The sequence below is a fragment of the Pteropus medius genome, unplaced genomic scaffold, assembly GCF_902729225.1.
Source record: "Pteropus medius unplaced genomic scaffold, Ma_sr-lr_union100, whole genome shotgun sequence".
NCBI classification, from domain to species: domain Eukaryota; kingdom Metazoa; phylum Chordata; class Mammalia; order Chiroptera; family Pteropodidae; genus Pteropus; species Pteropus medius.
In genome coordinates this window covers 67,132,814-67,150,677 of record NW_024349800.1, presented here as the reverse complement: position 1 = coordinate 67,150,677, position 17,864 = coordinate 67,132,814, and the positions used below count along the sequence as shown (strand labels likewise).

Genomic DNA, 17,864 nt, shown 5'->3' with positions numbered 1-17,864 from the left:
TCATGTATGTTTTACCAGAAAAAAAATTTACAAAAATATTTTGTAACTTATGCACTAACTAGAACCTCTAGTGTAATTGAACAGAAGTGATGACGATGGACGTTTTTGCCTTCTTCAGTGCATAAGAAAGCATAAAGAAAATTAAAAGAAACTGGGAGCAAACAGTAGCATAAGATTAATACAAAGAAAAATCAAAGAGTTCTACCTCCTTAACAAAAATGAAAAGATAAGCAACACAATAGACAAAAAGGCGAAGGATATAAACAAGCAAATCACAAAAGATAAACTAACAGCCAACAACAGATGGGCAACTCAACTCTGAATGATTTGGGAAATACAAATTAAAATAACCAGGTATAATTTCTTACCCTTGGACTGACAATTTTTGGGGGTTGATTTTTTTTTTCTGATCGACAATTTCTTAATTCATAATATTTTTAAACGAACAATATGTGCTATTGGTAGGACTGTTAAACTTTAACGGAAAATACTTTGGTATTAATTAACAATATTTAAACTCTGAATATATTTTAACACATTAATTCAAATTCTAGAAATTTTTTCTAAAGAAACATACAAAACTTCGGAGAACATGCTTTACGGAAGAAAACATCTGACCTCTTTTTACCCCATGCAAACACAGATAAATACCGTATTAATATATAACAACAATTACAACAACAAAATAATAAGACAAAAAATGTTTTCATCATAGCCAGACAGAGAAATTCTCACATGAAACATAAAGAAATCATGAAACCCGAGTAGTAAATGTATGAACTGAAAGGTCAAGGCTGATATCTGACCTGGATACAGGCCCTGGGAACTTCAGTTTTAATTCTAATTTACAGACACTAAATGTGGCCTTAGGCCTCCACGAATTTGGAAACTGGAAATGAGACCCTCGCGTATGTCTGGGGCCCTTAAGAATGCTCCCTCCATGAATGAAAGAACCTAGAGGGCCATGGAAACAACAGGGAAGCACATCATCCACTCCAGGTTCTAGACAGCAAAATAAAATAAAAAAAAAATTAAAACCCCAAGACATGTAGATATAGAGGCTAAAATGTGATAAGGAAATCCCAAGTCAGGAAACTAATATAAAAATTTAGTCCTCAACCACTGAAAAACCATTGGCAGAAGCCATTATAAAGCCACTTGACAACCTAAAAATGAGAAGATGAATTCATAAAATTCTCAATAAATAATTACAAATCACATGAAGAAACATTTCACCATGAGGGAAAATCAGTGACACAATGAAGGGAAGAATTAGCGCACAAAAAAACTTGGCAGAGTAGATCAAAAGACTAAAAATAACTACATTTGCCATTATTATAGAAAAGGAGCAGAAAAAAATGAATAAGTAAATAAAAGGAGTAGAATCCATAATGAAAGAGCATAATTCAAAAAACCAAGAAATACTGGGAAAAAAACTATAATAGAACTTGCAAGAGTTGGTAGTCATTAAATTTTCAAAAACAGATGGGTTAAACAGCAAATTTGACACAGAAAAAGAAATAGTGAACTGGAAAACACACCAAAGGAAATTATCCAGAATGCAACATGCAAGATAAAGTGAGTTTAAAACATGAAACAGAAATTAAGAAACGGAAGAGGAGGAGGAGGGGGAGGAGGAGAGGGAAGAGGAGGAGGGGAAGGAGGAGGAGGAGGTCCAGTATATTTCTAGTAAGAGTTCCAGAAAAGAAAAGTGATAATAGTTGGGAATTTTCCAAAATTGAAGAGACATGAGTCCTCAAAGAAAGAAGGCACTCCAAATCCTGAACATGATAATTAAAAATAAACCATACTTTGATACACTGTAGTGAAATCACAGAACATCAAATTTAAAAACAAAATAATAAAAACTACCACGGGGGAAAACCTGATTGCCTACAAAGGAACAACAAATGAGACCAAGAAAACATGTCTTATTTGCAAAACCAGAAGTCAGAAGATAGTGGGTACATAATATTTTCAAAGGGCTGTTCATAATCAACAAACAATTCTATACTCGACTAAACTATCATTCAAGAGTGAGACAAGACAAAAATGACTGAGGATACAGAAAAATGTAAACACAGTTAGCATGTTTGATATAAAGGACATTTATAGAACCCTATATCCAAAAATGAGACGTGACATTCTTACCGAGCACATATAGAACACTTACATAGATAAAATCACTTGCTGAGCCACAAAAGAAGTCTCAATTTGTAACAAAGAATAAATATAATGAATAAATAAAATTGGAAATCAGTAATAGAAAATACCCAAACTTTATCTACCTCGTCCCCTTCAAAATATTATTTTAGAGTAAAAATACTTAACAAAATTTTAGAAAATCAAACTAAATAATATATAATTATGACCTAACAGACTTTATTCCAGGAATATAAGGTCAGTTTAATATCTGAAAATCAATCAATATAATTGTTAACAGATCAAAATAGAAAAATCATAGGATTCTATCAATAGATGCAAGAAAAAACATTTTAGAGAATCCAATATCCATTTCTCATTTAAACTCTCAGCCAGCTAGGAATAGAAGGGAATTTCCTCATCCTGACAAAGGGCATTTACAGAAACATATAGCTAACATCATATTTAATGGTGAACGGCTGAATGCTTTCCCCTAAAGAACAAGGCAAAAATTGTCCATTGTCACTACTTCTATACAATTATACTAGAGGTTCTAGTCAGTGCAATGAGTCAAGAAGTAGAGATAAAAAGTATCCAGATTAGAAAGGAAGAAATAAAAATGTCTTTATTTCCAGACGATGTGTTCTTCTATGTACGTAATCCTAGAGATTCTACAAAAAAAGCTATTAGAACTGGCATAAGTGAGTTTAGCATGGCTATAAGATTAATGTACAAAAATCAATTTTATTTCTGTATAAAAGCAACAAATTGGAAATTAAAAATTTTAAATATACCATTTGCAGAAACAAAAATATGAAATAATAAGCAATCTGACAAAATACGGGCAAGATGTATACTAAAAACTACAAAACATTTCTTAGAGACATTAAAGAAAACCTAAATAAGAGAGAGACCCTGTTCTTTTGTTGGAAGACTCAATATTGTTTTAGATGTCGCTTCTCCCCAAATTGATTTATAGATTCAATGCAATCCCAAAATCCTAACAAAGTTTTTGTAGAAAATGGCAAGCTGATTCTAAAATTCATATGGAAATACAAAGGACCTATTATACAACTTTGAAAATGGAGAACAAAGTTGGAGGATTTAACTCCAAATGATTTCAAGATTTATGACAAGGCTATAGTAATCCAAACGGTATGACATTGGTATAAAGGCAAAGAGATAAATGGAAGAGAAGAGAGCAAAGAATCCAGAAATAGACCCACATGTAATGGTCAATTTAGGAAAAAAATTTAATTATCCTTCAATATAAGTGGTTAAATAAATCAGGATTTTTTAAAATCATGGTATATCTATGTATGGAAAAGTAAGCAACTGATAAAGAATGAGGTAGACCTTCGCACTGACATAGAAGAGCAATATATACAGTATAGCACCAATGTTTAAAAAACAAAACATGAAATATATGGTGATAAAAAGATATGACTTTGGGTGGTGAACACACAATGCAATATACAAATGATGTATTACATAATTATACACTTGAAATCTATAGAGTTTTATTAACCAATGTCACCCCAATAAACTTTAAGAAAAAAATAATGTGTGTGCGATGTGGATATACATGTATGTGGGGTATGTGTGTGTCTGTGTTTTAAAGATCTGGAAGGAATTCATCAATTAATTAATCTTAGAATTGGGAGTAATTAGGTAAAAGCTGACATGTATACATAAGTTTTAATGACTTTTGCTATTTTAAAAAGTGAGAAATACTTTACACTCTCCTTACAGGATGAGGGAGTATTAGCCACCACTAGCAGGTATGAATCCAGCTGGCACGAAGCCTGGCACACTGCTGGACCATAACCAATGACAGTTTCCTTCTTTCCATCCACTTTTTTTTAATATCACTGCAGCCATTTATTTATTGAGTACATGTACATTAGGGTGTTATTATGTTGACTGTATTTCTCATGTGGCTTTTAATGTAAAAAGTATCCAAAAGCAAAACAACACAGATATATACAAAGTTAAAAAATAGAGAAAAAGAAGATAGAGGTTAGATAAGGCAAATATGGATATCAGGGTGGGTATTGGAAACAAAACAGAAACCATTTTCCTACCAACACAACCATGAGTCCTCAGCACCTGGAATACTGTATGCAGTGCTAACAGATTTACTACAAGAAAGATGTCATGAAACTGGAGAAGGTTCAAGGAAAGGCAGCTAAAAAGATCAAGAGAATAGGGAGCCTCCCATGTGAGGAGAAGATAAAAGGATTACAATTCTTCAGCAGAGATGAATAAGGCTACAACTGTAGTCATTTTGAAATACGGCCAACACATTAAGTGGATGGATAAAAACAGGGTAATTACACCTTGCACACAAAATTGCACAATACCAGCACAAGAACGGACCCCTCAGACATCTGGGGACCATGCTATAGAAGGAAGTAAATTAATGGCACTTTAGGGAAACAGCTTGGAGAAAGAGCTCCGTGCATGTGATGAAGAGAACAGAGCAGACATGCAGAACAGAGAAAACAGCGTCACCAAGAGTGGGAGAGGAGGCATCCTCAGGAGGAAGGAGACACAGCAGTGCTGTGACTCCTTTTAGCTTCCCCACCTCGGTCAGTCTGTTTCCTCACCATTAGCCTTTGTTTCCCTGAGATAACCTGAGTCTCTGTCCCTCACAATCCAAAGAGCTCAGATGGAAACTGAAAATATGAACAAATCCACCAATACGAACCAACTCATGAAGAGATTACTCAAATTCGGGGATTGGTTACCAAGAGAGAAGAAACCCTTGTCCATATGTGTAGCCTCACCATAAAGCTCTTTAACACCAGCATCCATTTTGGACATGCTCAGAAGGTCTCAATATTGTCACTCTCAATATCAGTGTGCAAGAAATAACAACACCTCCTGAGTATGTCTAAAACAGATACTAGTGCTAGAGGACCTGACCCAGGGCAGAAGCTCGTAGGGACCCTGGGTATAAGTGCTAAACCCCTCATAGAGACCACAAAGCGTCAAGCAGCCCAGCAGAGGAATGGCCCATTGCTGTCCCAAACTCTGTGCAGGACAGGCTTCTAAAGGTGACTGGTTAAAGTTGATCCCCAGCATCAGGCTCCCTCTGCCTCTGACAGGCAAAGTCAGTGGGCCGCACCCCTGCTAACTCACCATGGCTTCCACTCCACAGGCAGCGGGGCTACAATGCCCTCCCGCGCCAGCCACATCAGTTCCGGTTCCTTGATGGGATCAATTCCAATCTCTCTGGCAAATTCAAGAATTTCTGCAAGGAGAGGCAGGAGGGTAGAAAAGTAAGACAGCTGGAGAAGTGGAAGAAAAGGAAAAACCTCACAACCTGTGAAATAATAAGAAATACATATGTTGGTCTCTGCCACCAGTTCCTATTAATATTTGGTCTTTGATCCCAGTTCCTAAAAGAGCTTCTAAGACCTTGTAGTTTCCTGAGTAGCAAGAACATCTTCGTTCCAGTGAAGTGATTCGATGGGCTCATGGGTGGCTCCTGGATGGGGCTGGTCTCCAGAAAGACCAAGCAAGCCATGATTAGAAGCTTGGAACTTTCAAGCTCGCCCCCCATTCTCTGGAGAGGGGACAGGGGCTAAAAAATGAATTAATCGATCATGTCTACATGATGAGCTGCCACAAAATCCCTAAACTATGGAGTTCAGAGAGATTCCAGGAAGGTGAACACATCCACAGTGCAGCTAGGAGAGTGCTGCACTCCAACTCCATGGGGACAAAAGCTCCTGCACTTGGGATCCTCTCAGACTTCATCCTATATATCTCTTCATCTGGCTGTGGGCCTGTATCTTTTATCATACTCTTTGTTATATAATAAACTGGTAAACATTAGTGTTTCTCTGAGTTCTGTGACTTGTTCTAGCAAATTATTAAACCTGAGGATGGGGTCATGGGAACTCTGGTGTACATCTGGTTAGTTAGAAGTACCTGGGACAACCTGAGACTTGCAACTGGCATCTGCAGTGAGGGCACTCTTGTGGGACTGAGCCTTTAATTTGTGGGATCTGATGCTTACTCCAGGTAGATAATGTCAGAATTGAACTGAATTGTAGGACATCCAGTTTGTGTCAGAAAATTTGTCAGTGTTGGGGGAAAAAAAACCACACATCTCATGTCAGAAGCACTGAGTGTAAAACTGAAGGAAAAACAAGATTTTTTTTACCAAACAACTGTTCTACGCTGCCTTTACTTTCCAAATTTTCTTCAGTGAGCAGGTATTACCTTTATATTATACACTTTTCTTAAATTAGTTATAAATGGTACTCCTAAATCAAGGCATGCTATTGCCATACACCAAGAATATAATCTGAAGCCAGATATCACAAAGGCAAAAAAGTAAAACCAAGACTTCAGTACCTCAGGAAAAATCCCAATAGCCACAGCCAGAACCATCCTAAATGAGGGCAGCCTTACCAGGACACAAGATTTACCAAGATTTACAAAAATCTTAGTACAAAAGTGCTCATCACTCAGACAAAAGCATGTACTGAACACTGCAGAAAACTAAGCCCCTTGAGATCTTACCAACACACAATTAGAGTACAAACCAGGTGACACATGCTGTAAGGGAGATATGCACTGTGTGCTATGGGAGCAGAGAGAATGTGGAGATTTATCTGTCAGGGTCACAGGATGCCTGAGCTGAGAACCCACTCACTGAACCCTCTCTTCCATGAGAGTTGTTTCATTTTCAATTTTGCTATAGATCATGGACTCTAATACTTTTTTTGTACTCTTTTGAAACCAAGCATTTAGAAAGGCTCTTTTGCCAGAGAGATCTGGAGGAATAAGGGAGATATATGTACTGAGTTAAGAGTTATCTCACCTAGAAGAAAAAAGATAGATGAGATCATTGGCATATGTCACCAGAGCTCCCAGGATTAATGAAATAAATTCCCAAGAGGTATCAATACTTGTGATAATTGCCCAGGCCAGAGAGACATCACCAATATGGGTCACCTCAGTGGAGAGTTTGGATGTTGACATGCCTGGGGACTAGGGGGAAAAAAGCACATTTTCAAAGGACTACTGAAATTTGGCTAGCCAGGGATTAATTTATTCATTGATTTCACAAATATTTTTAAGTGCCTTCTATGTACCAGTCACCAAGTGCCATGAAAGAGAGAAAAATGGTCTCTGTCCTTATGAAGCTTATGTTCAAGTAGAAGAAACAGCTCGTAAAGAAATAAACAGATAACTATACAAACTGGTAAAGCTTCTGATAAACACAATGAAGTAAATGAGGTATAAGAGAAAATGTCAAGGTGGAGGGGGCACTCCTTTAGAAAGAGTCAAGGCTGTCTACAGCCATGCTACCCTGAACATGCCCGATCCCGTCTGATCTTGGAAGCTAAGCAGGGTCAGGCCTGATTAGTACTTGGATGGGAGACCACCTAGGAAGACCAGGTGCTTTAGGCATTAAAAAAAAATCAGAAAGAGTCAAGGAAAGCTCAGAATGGTGACAATTGAAACCTGTAAGAAGAAAGAAGCCAGCCATGCACAGCACTGAGGAAAGAGCACTCAGGCATAAGAAGAGCAGGTGCAAAGGGCCTGTGGCAAGAAGCAGCTTGGTCCACCTGTCAGAAAGGCACGTGACTGGTACAGTGAGCAACAGAGAGAGTGGCACCAGGTGAGCCTGGCCAGGTAGCCAGGCTGGATCGTACAGAGCCCTACAAACCCCACTAATAGTGTTATGCTGAGCATAACAGAAGATTTTAAAATCTGAGTTTTGATATGACCTGTAAGAAGAACAGTCTTATGCTAAGTGGAGCAGACTAGGAGGCAAGAGTATAAGCAGAAAATTGTGGCTTGAGCTCAAGATGTCTAAACTCAGACTGAGCAGAAGAGAGTTTTTATAAAGATCCTTAGAAAAATATTAGAACCCATCTACAACAGTAAACAAAAAAGATAAAATATTTAAAAAATAAACTGAGCAAGAAATGTGCAAAACCTATATGAAGAAAACTTTAAGTCACTCCTGATAAACAAAAAAAGACACAAATGAAAAGGAATACAGTGTTCTTGGATATGACAGGAAGACTTAACATCATAAAGATGTTACTCCTCTCTAGGTTCATTCATAGATTTAGCACAACTTTTTCTAAGATACTAACAATTCCCACATACAGAGCCCTCCCCTGGACAAGGTGATTCTGAAGTTTATGGGGAGATAAACGAGATTACCAAGAAAACTTTGAAGAAAAAAATCAATGAGGGTATTTCAGCCCTACTAGATACTAGAATTTATTATCAAGTCTCAGTAGTTAAAGGTACGATACTGGTATATAACTAGACAGTCCGATGGAAAAGAAGAGAAAGTAGACCCAAATACACACAGGCAGCACCCAAGCAGTGAGGGAAAGCTGAGCTACTCCATAAATGGTTGAGAACAAACCTAGAGGAAAACATTGAAAGAAGTATTTATTCTTGGAGTAGGGAAGCCTTTTCTAACTATGATATAAAATTCAGGCTTTTCTAACTATGATAAATTTAACGTGAAAATTTTAAACAAAAATCCCATGCTATAAGCAAAGTCCAGAGTTTAATGTGGGATCGACAGATTCCTGGGGATGCAAGAGTTCTTACCCCTAACAGGCCTACAAAACATCAGAATTATAAGTAAAATTTGTGTGTCCAAATCCATGATTCATGAGAATTTCAAAGGAATCTTCACCCCTAAAATAGCATAGTGCTTCAAAGTGCAGGCCCTGAAATAAGACTACTGGGTTTGGATTCTAGCTGTACCACTTAGTAGAACCCTGTGACTGTAGGGAAGTTACTAAATCTTTCTGTGTCTCCATTTCCTCATCTATAAAGTGGGGTTTAATTATAGTACCTAACTCATGAGTTGCTGTGAGGGTTGAAAAGGAAATAGATATAGAGTCCTTACTAAAGACAATGGCACATAGTAGCACTGAATAAATCTTGTTATTATTGTTATTAATAATGTTATTGTTGTTTAAAAAACTACTTCAGTTTGTTCTTAAGAAATTTGGTTTCCCCTGGTCTTAGCACACAAAGTATTTAATTACTTATTGAACCCAAAGTCAGTACATTTTCTCTGGGAAGGGCCATACAGTAAATATTTTAGGCTTTGTAGGTCATATGGTTTCTGTCACAACTACTCAACACTGCCCCTGCAGCCTGAAAGCAGCCATAGACAATACATGAACAAATAAATGTGGTTATTTTCTAATAAAACTTCATTTACAAAAACAAGCAACAGGCCAGGTTAGGCCAGGTTAGGCCAGGTTAGGCCTGTTTGCCAACCCTGATCTAACACAAATATACTGAGGAGCCTTGTGCACGTACTACACTTTGCATCAGATGAACAAAGATAAATCAAAGATAATTCCTGCCCTCGAAGAACTACTACAATACACCCCAGGCCTCTTACCTTGCTCACTGGGGATGTAAGTCTCATCATAATCTTCCTCCAGAACCAGCTGGTCTCCTATGCGGATGGGTCTTCCAGCCATGATTGGTCTGGGCTCGAAGGCCTACATCCCAGAGACCCCCCAACCAAAGAGAAAATCAGTGACCCAGCTTAGAAGAAGAAAAGTTGGAGTTGGGTCATGGAGCATCTGGGTCAGACCAGACTCTTCGAGCCAACTTAGCCAGGGATTTTCCAGATTCCAGAGAAAGTGGAGGGTGGGACCAACAGCTCAGAACTCAGGCCTTACAGGCTCTGTGCCCTAGAAAGTTCCCTGAGACACATGTCCCAAAAGCTTGCTGAACACTCAGCAGACCACAAAAGATTTGAAAACCCGACTCTCTCAAGAGTTTGACTTCCTATCTCCCTTGAATGGGAGAAAGAATTAACAGTATAGGACTCCTAGCTAGAAAACCCTAGTGACCAAAATTACTAGCAGTACACGCCTCTGCCCATAAACCAACATACCCCAGTGTGCTCACACTGTCTCAACACATATCCCTATTTGCATGTTCCTATTCACATTTGACAATGCCCTCAGGAAGCTTATACTCTAGTGGACGGAGCATACATGACTTCAACAGTAGTACAAGGCAGAAGGGGAAACAACACATCCTGCACTGAGAGTACTAAGAGAAAAATAACATATTCCCACTGAAGCGATGAAGAAAGGCTTGGTCAAGGAGCTGATACCAAGGGCTGACCAGAGTTCTGATAGTGGAGATAGCTACTCTAGGGAGAGGGAAGGTCATGTGCAGATAAGGTGTTCTGGAGTGCAGGATACTAGCATGCATGGTAGGGGCTGGGGTAGAAAGCCAGGTCAGGGTCTGGTCATGGAGAGCCTTGCAGACCATGCTAACGAGCCTCGACACTGCCCTGTAGCAAAGGCGGGCAGGGAGAGAGTCACTGAGGACTTTGGTGAAAGAAAGTGCCACAGAGTGGCCTTTTTTTAGGATAAAAACTGGCAGGAGTGGAATGGCTAGATTGGAGAAATGAGAGACTGGTGTCAGGAAAACCACTGAGGAGACTGCCATCCAGGTGAAAGATGATGAGAGCTTAAACTAGGGCGGAAGCAGTGGGAATGGAAAAGAAGCGACAGATAGGAGGGATGCTATGATGTTAGGTTTAATAGGATTAGGATGTGGGGAAAAGAGTGGAAAGGAGTCCAACTTGAATCCAAGGTTTCTAGCTCCAGGGACTTGGTGGTGCCAAATTCTTCAAGTGACAAGCTGGTGCAGTTCTAGAATTGCTCCTCCCTTCCTATCCCTACTCCAGCAACTACCTCAGGACCCCCAGGTCACACCAACTCTCCCTGCTATGGCAGCTCCCACCCTGAAGCCTGATGACACAGAGACAAGTCACCCTGTTAAGTAGCTGCCGTAGATAGCTCTGCTCAGAGTTCGTCCCCCAATTAAGGAGGCATCAGCCACACTGGTGCGACCAAGAGGAGTCGGGAGAAGCAGGTCCTGACCTCTCCTGTACCACCTCTTCAGAAGCTGTCACTGTTCCATCTGGAGCAGCAAGCATGACACAGCCCTCTAAAAACAGGGGAAGTGAACAGAAAGAACTTGTCATCAAAAGGAGGTCGGGATGTGTCCTGCAACGAGTGCTCAGGAAATGGCCAGATCTGTTGACTTTGAATCTGTTCCAAGATCCCTAGAGAGAGACCATGATAAATGGCAAAGGATCTATGAGGGACCGTTACCATGGCCCTCTCCGCACCCTGACAGCTAAGAGATGGGCAAGGTGTCTTGCTTTAGGATTCACAAGAGATGGTTCCCTTTGTCAGTCCACTGGACCCCAACGAGCCAGGCTCTGCCACCTATCATTCCTGCCATGACACCTGCAAGGAGTAACTTGAAGCAGTGCCTCACTAAGAATGATTAAGGGAAGAAGCAGCCATAAAACCAAATGGGAATCTGCTCCCTAACCTAAGAATCCATAACCTGCTGCAGACACAATGCTTAAGCTTCTTTACACACAGCCACCGACTCCAAAAAAACAGAGCAGAAAAGTACCAGGAACCAGTGCAATAGGTGCGGCCCACTGCCTGGTAGCTTAAGGAATCACTGGCATCTTTAATCTTCTGAGTTAGAGATGAGGGGGAAAGAGAAAAAGAAGGGGTCCTGGGGAGGGAGAAATTAATATTAGTCCGAACATCAGGCTGGATATTATTCAGTCAAACAGGCAATGATCTATTCAAGATATGGTATCAACTATTTCAGAGAATTTGAAAAATTCCTCATTTGAGAAATGTGACCTACCCAACACACATCCCATCTCCAGAAAGCATAGGGCAGGTAAAATCTCCGTCCTCATGGCAAAGTGCCTAATAGCTAATTACCTATGTTTAACTATTTAAACATCAGGAAGAACCTGGAATATCTGCATTTATGGATCACTCAAATGTCAAACCAACCTTCTGCCAGAAAAAAAATTTAAAAATGGGCTAGCTATATTCTACCTTCTTTCTTTCTTCTTTTTGCCTGGCTTCAGAAAAGATGTGGGCAAGGACAGGGCCGAATGGACAGGAATTATAGAAATGAGGATAGTAGGGGTAAGAGAAACCATATTTGTTTAATGACTACTAGAGCTCATTTATTCGTTCGAAAAATATTGAGCTAGGTTTATTTATAGCTGGACACTAGAGATGAAATAGTGATTAAAAACAGATTCAGCTGCTACTCCCTTAGAGCTACAGTCTAGTGAAGGACGGTGACAAAACAAACAGTCACAGATAAATGTATAAGTATAAATGAGGTAAGAGCTCTAGAGGAAATAAGCCTGATTTAGATGAAGCCTATGCTGAGAACTGAAGGACAAGTAAGTATTCCCTAGACAAAGAGAGGAGGAAAAGGTGTTCTAACAGAAACAGCAGCACATGCAAAGGCCCTTCAAAAAGAAATAACACCAAACAAGAAGAAGCATAGTTGGAGATGATGCTGGGGAGGTCAGTGGAAGCCAGGCCATGCCAAGAATTTGGCCTTTATGAAAGCTGAAAGCCAGGAAATGGTTTTTCTACATATACATTTTAGAAAGATCATTCTGGCAGCCACTGGGAATACATACTGGAATGGAAGCCAGATTGAAAGGAAGAAAATCAGAGTGGCTAGAGAGATTAGGTAGGAAACCATGAGCTAGTCTAGGTGAGAGAAAATGATGACCTGGCCTAGAGTGGTAACAGAGAAGATATCTAAGAAAGCAGCCCTGGAATCTGCTGTAGCAAATATATGGCACATGTCCTAACATTTCCCTCCAAGCCTGAGACTATGGAGGACATCATTAGTCAATCATAGCACTCTAGACATGGCTTTAGAACCATCAATATTGTACTCCAAGTAGCACTTATCAATAGATCAGATGAAACCTGGTAAGATCTACTTGCCACCAGGCCTGAGACCCTCTATGAGCCATAACTATTATAGGGGAGGGATCATCCAATTGCACTCATCCATCTCCTGCTAATCCCAGAATCTAGCAAGAGAAAAAGGTAGCTCATATACCTCCTCCGGGAAGCCCTCCATGGCTAACCTCAGCCTCTCCCATCAACTTATAACCTCCTCAGCAGTGAGAACATAGTTTTCATGTGTTCATAGGCATATTACTCTTTTTTTTTTTTTTTTTTTTTTACGCCTACAGCACCCGGTCTTCCTAGGTGGTCTCCCATCCAAGTACTAACCAGGCCCGACTCTGCTTAGCTTCTGAGATCAGGCTTGTTCAGGGTAGCATGGCCATAGATGCATATTGCTCTTAATATTACTTTTTTCTATGGAAATCTGTTCCGCCTCTCCTGTTAAATCACAAACTTGCATGGGCCATGCCCCCTCCTTTCTCTGCATTTTCTGACCAAGCCCAAAATAAGATAAGTAAACTGGAGGGACTCTGTCTCTGCTATAAACCACTAACACAGAACCAAAGAATCTCAAGAGCCAGAAAAACCCGTAAGAGCTTTCATCTAACTGCCCCCCACCCCATGCCAAATTTTTCCTCTCTCTGCTTTAAGTGATAGACAGCATAGCGGTTGAAGCATCAGCTTTGGGGCCAGAAACACCTGGATTCAAATCCCAGCTCTCACTCTTACCAGCTGTATTGGGCAAATTAAGCAACATCCTCTACCTCTATACCTCATGCATATAACAGAAACAATCATGATAATCTACATCAAAAGGTTATTTGAGGATGAAATGAGATACTTCTTGTAAAGTACCAAGCATAGTCCCTGGTACACCATAAACAAATTTAGCAGTATTATTGATGTTATTTGCCAATTCCATAGTTAGATAATTCTTCACTATGAAAAAGTCTTTCCCATATTAAGCCAAAAATCAGTTTCTCAGAAACTTCTTCCATTGCCTGTTCTGCCCTCTGTACCTACAGACAGCAAGTTTTCTCTACTCCAAGCTAAGCATTTCCTTCCATTCAATACATGCCACTGTTTCCCAATCCTTCGATGTTGTGGCTACCTTCCTATGAATGCTGTCTGATTTGTCAGCAGAGCCAAAAAACTTTGTACACCTGAACACTAACAGAGCAAGCATATACATGCATATGCATGATTACAGTTCTCTATGTATTTATTTCTTCCTGCCTCCTTGAACAATTATAAAGTTCACCACAGTGGGGGAAAAAAAGATTTACTGGAAAAGGCTTTAGGGAGACAGTGGAAGACATTAGAGTTGATTATGTAGTAGTAATGAGCACAGTTTTTAGAACATTCTTAGCTTTAATGCCAGCTCTACCAATTACCAGCTGGACAAGTTGCCTCAGTTTCCTCCTCTGTAAAATGGGGATAACAATATCTATTTCAAAGGGTTGTGAAGTACTATAATTCAATACATGTAAAATACTTAAAACATAGTAAGATCTCAATAAATGTCAGTTGTTGTTGTTATTACTATTCACATTTTTAAAGGGCTTGTTCTACATTGTTCCAGAAGACAAATCCAGTACCAGGGAATATAAGTTAAGGCCATTCAGACATTCAATAACCAGTTATTAAACACCTGCCATGGGTCAGGCACTGGGCTGTTAGGGCTACAGACTTGATTACACGTGGGCTTGAACTCCAGTTCGGCCTAATCAGAAAGCCAAGCACATAAACACATGATTACATAACATGTTAGGCAGATTAAGGGAAGTAACAGAAAATACAACGGGACACAAAATGGCAAATAACCTTACTTTGGAAGATCAGGGAAAGCATCACAGAGTAGAGGACCATTGCGATGGTTCTTAAAGGATAAGCAAGAGCTCACCAGGATAAGGGAGTAAGGGGATTTAGGGCAGAAGAAACAGCATGCACAAAGGAAAGGAGGAGAAAAGAATGTGGTGGCCGCAAAGAATTGATTATGACAACAAAAGCTTATATTCACTTAACACTTCCTATGTTCCAAGAACTGTACCAATGCTTCATGTAAATCATCTCACCTCATCTTGTCAACTAGAGATTATTACCCCCATTTTTCACATAAGGAAACTGAGGCTTAGCAAGGTTAAAAAAAAAAAATTGCCCAAGCTTTTGCAGCTAATAAATGGCACAGCAGAACACACACACACCCACATCTATGTGACTCCAAAGCCTGAGCTCTAACCACTCTGACATGACCTGAGTGCTGAGCGCAAAGGAAGGGGTGTTAGAAGAGAGATCTACAGTGGAGGGCAAGGAGCGCATTATAAAGGGCTCTACCCTGTACATTATGAGGAGCCAATACAGGATTTCACATAATTATGACAGCTGTGTAAGAACTAATTAGAGAAGGGCAAGAAAAGAAGCAGAGAAACCACTCAGGTTTTAGACATGGCTTTAGAACCATCAATATTATTATCCTGAAAGCACGGCCAAAAAATTATGAACTAAATTAGTGAGTGTGAGAATGGAAGGGACCAGAGCCTATAGGTATTAAAAGCAGAATAATAAGACTTGACGTCTACAGTGAGAGAGGAAGGAGGGAAATCAGAGCACTTAAGCCAGTATCCTGTTCGCTGTTATCTGTTCATTTCTACGCCAATAGCCCCACCTAGCATACTGCCTAGAATATAGGAAATACCCAACAAATATTCACTGCATATATTAGATGAATGAAATCCTGGTTCAGACTTGGCTAAGTGAATGGTTAAGTCCTTCACTGAGAGAGGAACTACAAGAGAAGGAACAGATGAGGGGAAACAGGAAGGCTAGGGAAGTGTGCAGTTGAGGATGATCAGTAAGCAAGTCTGAGCTCAGGAAAGAGGTCTGGCTGTAGCCATAGTTTGGGAAGTCACATTTAAATACATGGTAACTGAACCTCTGGGTAAAATCACCCGGAGCTGGCTGTGTGAGTAGAAAGGAGGCTGCAAAGGCGGCTGAGGAGGGCTGAGTTAGAAGAACCAAGAGAAAGCAATCTTGGAAGCCAAGAGAGGACAGCGGTTCCAGGTGGAGACGGTAGATTTTAAAGAATGTAAAGAAAGTGAAAAACAAAACCTTTCTAACTTCCCTGCTGCAAAAGACGGCAGAGGGTCTGCTAACCCTAAATTCCGACCTGGAGGAAGCTTCCCCACAAGAGAAATATTCAAGTAATGTTCGAAGGCCGGGCCTTACACACTGTGGACCGGACAAATAAACGAGCGCCTCGCAAGCTCACACACTGCCCGCGGTCACTCCTTCGCCAGCACCATGGCCCCTTCCGCCACTCAGAGATTTTGGATAGATGCACTGTAGTCCGGTCTCTCCTTTTTTCACTTTTTCCTTCAGTTCCCGCCCACACTCGTGCACATCCCGCTCGTTGGCACACGAGTGCCTCGACTCTCCCTCTTCCTTCCTTTCCCCACCACCACCCAACCACTCCCTCAGGGACATCCTCACCTGTCCCCGACCCTGGGAGGCTCTGAGCTAGAGGGCTCCGGGAACTGCGCAGCTTCCCCAGCACCACCCCGGCTCCCCGCTTCCAGGGACGCCGGGGTGTTGCCCTGCAGCGGCCAACAACCACTTCCGGAAAGGGTACCAACTTAGCAACTGAAAGTCCCGCCTCTACCCGGAATCAATAGGTTACTGAATGAGAGCTCTGTAATTGGATTGGTTAGATGTCCCGTCGGATCACCAAGGCGTTCTGCCCAACGGGAGATGTAGTCCAAGACAGTTGATGAGGGGTCCTCAAGGAATTAAAAAGAAGCTCTGAATTTAGATATGAGGAGAATTTCTTCCCAGGCAGGAAAGTACCATTCACAGTATTTACAGTAACGTGAATTAACTAAGGCAGTTTATTGCTCATCATTTTTTAGTAGTGCGATTAATATCAGGTGAATAATACACTGATCATCAATAATCAACCCACTGAAGCTTTAAATAAACAAAAGAAATGTGAATGTAAGGTAAAGAGACACCCCCACACACACACAAAAAAAACCGGCTCCCCCGTGCTCTGATTAAATCAACGAGCACCTGACCAGGAGTTAAGAGACTAGTTTCTAGTCATCTTTTCACCAGAGCACAGGGCTCAGTTTGCACATCTGCAAGATGGCGATAATAATATATCAAAGAGTCTGTTTAAGAAGAAAAAAAGTGGCACAATGTGTAGCCCCGCCACACACCTTGTTTGGCAGAAGGGTTGCTACTAATACAATTCCAAAGAGCTTCAGTTCTGCTTACGCAGAAGGCAAATCTTTCTTTCTCTCATACATCTTCAACTCCTGGAAAAGTTAAGAGTGGCAAAAACAGCTCTGGACTTTACATCAGTGGGAAAACGAGAACAGTAAATTTAAGAGATGCTACTAGTTGAAAAGGGGAGTGGAGCACCTGGAGAAGCTCCTGATCAATTCCGTTGTGGAAAAGTATCTGGCTCCTAACTCCTGAAACTAGTCCCAGCACCACTCTGGGCTGGTCCCAGAATGAGGAAATCAGATTATTCTTCCTGTAGATCCCAAACTAGATATCCAGAATGCAGTCATCATGGTTAACTTTAAATCCTTCTGTGGCAGGTCTGCCTCTAGTTCCTTCGGTCTGCCTGCAGATGACGAATCATCTCTCCCCTTTCCTCTTTATGCTCCTTAAAAGTCTCACAAAGAGGCCAAAGGGACCAGACTGGAAATAAACTCTAAGGGCTCACCAGTTCATCTATCACAGACTTTGCACAAAACAGATTCGAAAACCCATTTGTAGGCTTGGTCCCTATGTCCAAGAACTTGCAATCAATCTGGTTAACTTTAATAGCCATCAAAATTCTTAACTGTTGTCCTTCAGCATGGATCTCTTGCTCTCTCAAAAGAAGACCTAATAAAATAAGGATCACTATGAGATTAGTGG

At 40.5% G+C, this 17,864-nt stretch overlaps 1 protein-coding gene, 1 non-coding gene and 1 pseudogene across 13 annotated transcripts in view; 1 reads left to right on the top strand and 2 right to left on the bottom strand.

Annotated features, from left to right (window-relative positions):
• Positions 1 to 16,580, bottom strand: part of CEP164 (centrosomal protein 164) — a 64,756-nt gene extending 48,176 nt beyond the window's left edge. For 7 of the 12 annotated variants that reach the window (XM_039888011.1, XM_039888012.1, XM_039888015.1 and 4 more), the window contains exons 1-3: positions 16,428 to 16,579; positions 9,551 to 9,653; positions 5,287 to 5,398 (exon numbers count right to left, since the gene is read on the bottom strand). In XM_039888011.1, the coding sequence (XP_039743945.1) occupies positions 5,287 to 5,398; positions 9,551 to 9,632 (194 nt within the window). In that variant the 5' untranslated portion in view covers positions 9,633 to 9,653; positions 16,428 to 16,579. Of the gene's footprint in view, positions 1 to 5,286; positions 5,399 to 6,081; positions 6,214 to 9,550; positions 9,654 to 16,427 lie in introns of those variants that run through there. The other 5 variants (XR_005658393.1, XR_005658394.1, XM_039888013.1 and 2 more) reach the window with 2 other exon arrangements.
• Positions 7,454 to 7,572, top strand: LOC120622546 (5S ribosomal RNA). Its single transcript, XR_005658492.1, has one exon. It is a non-coding gene; the product is annotated as a 5S ribosomal RNA (ribosomal RNA).
• LOC120622615 (uncharacterized) lies at positions 13,217 to 13,325 on the bottom strand (annotated as a pseudogene).
• Positions 16,581 to 17,864: the final 1,284 nt, after the last annotated feature.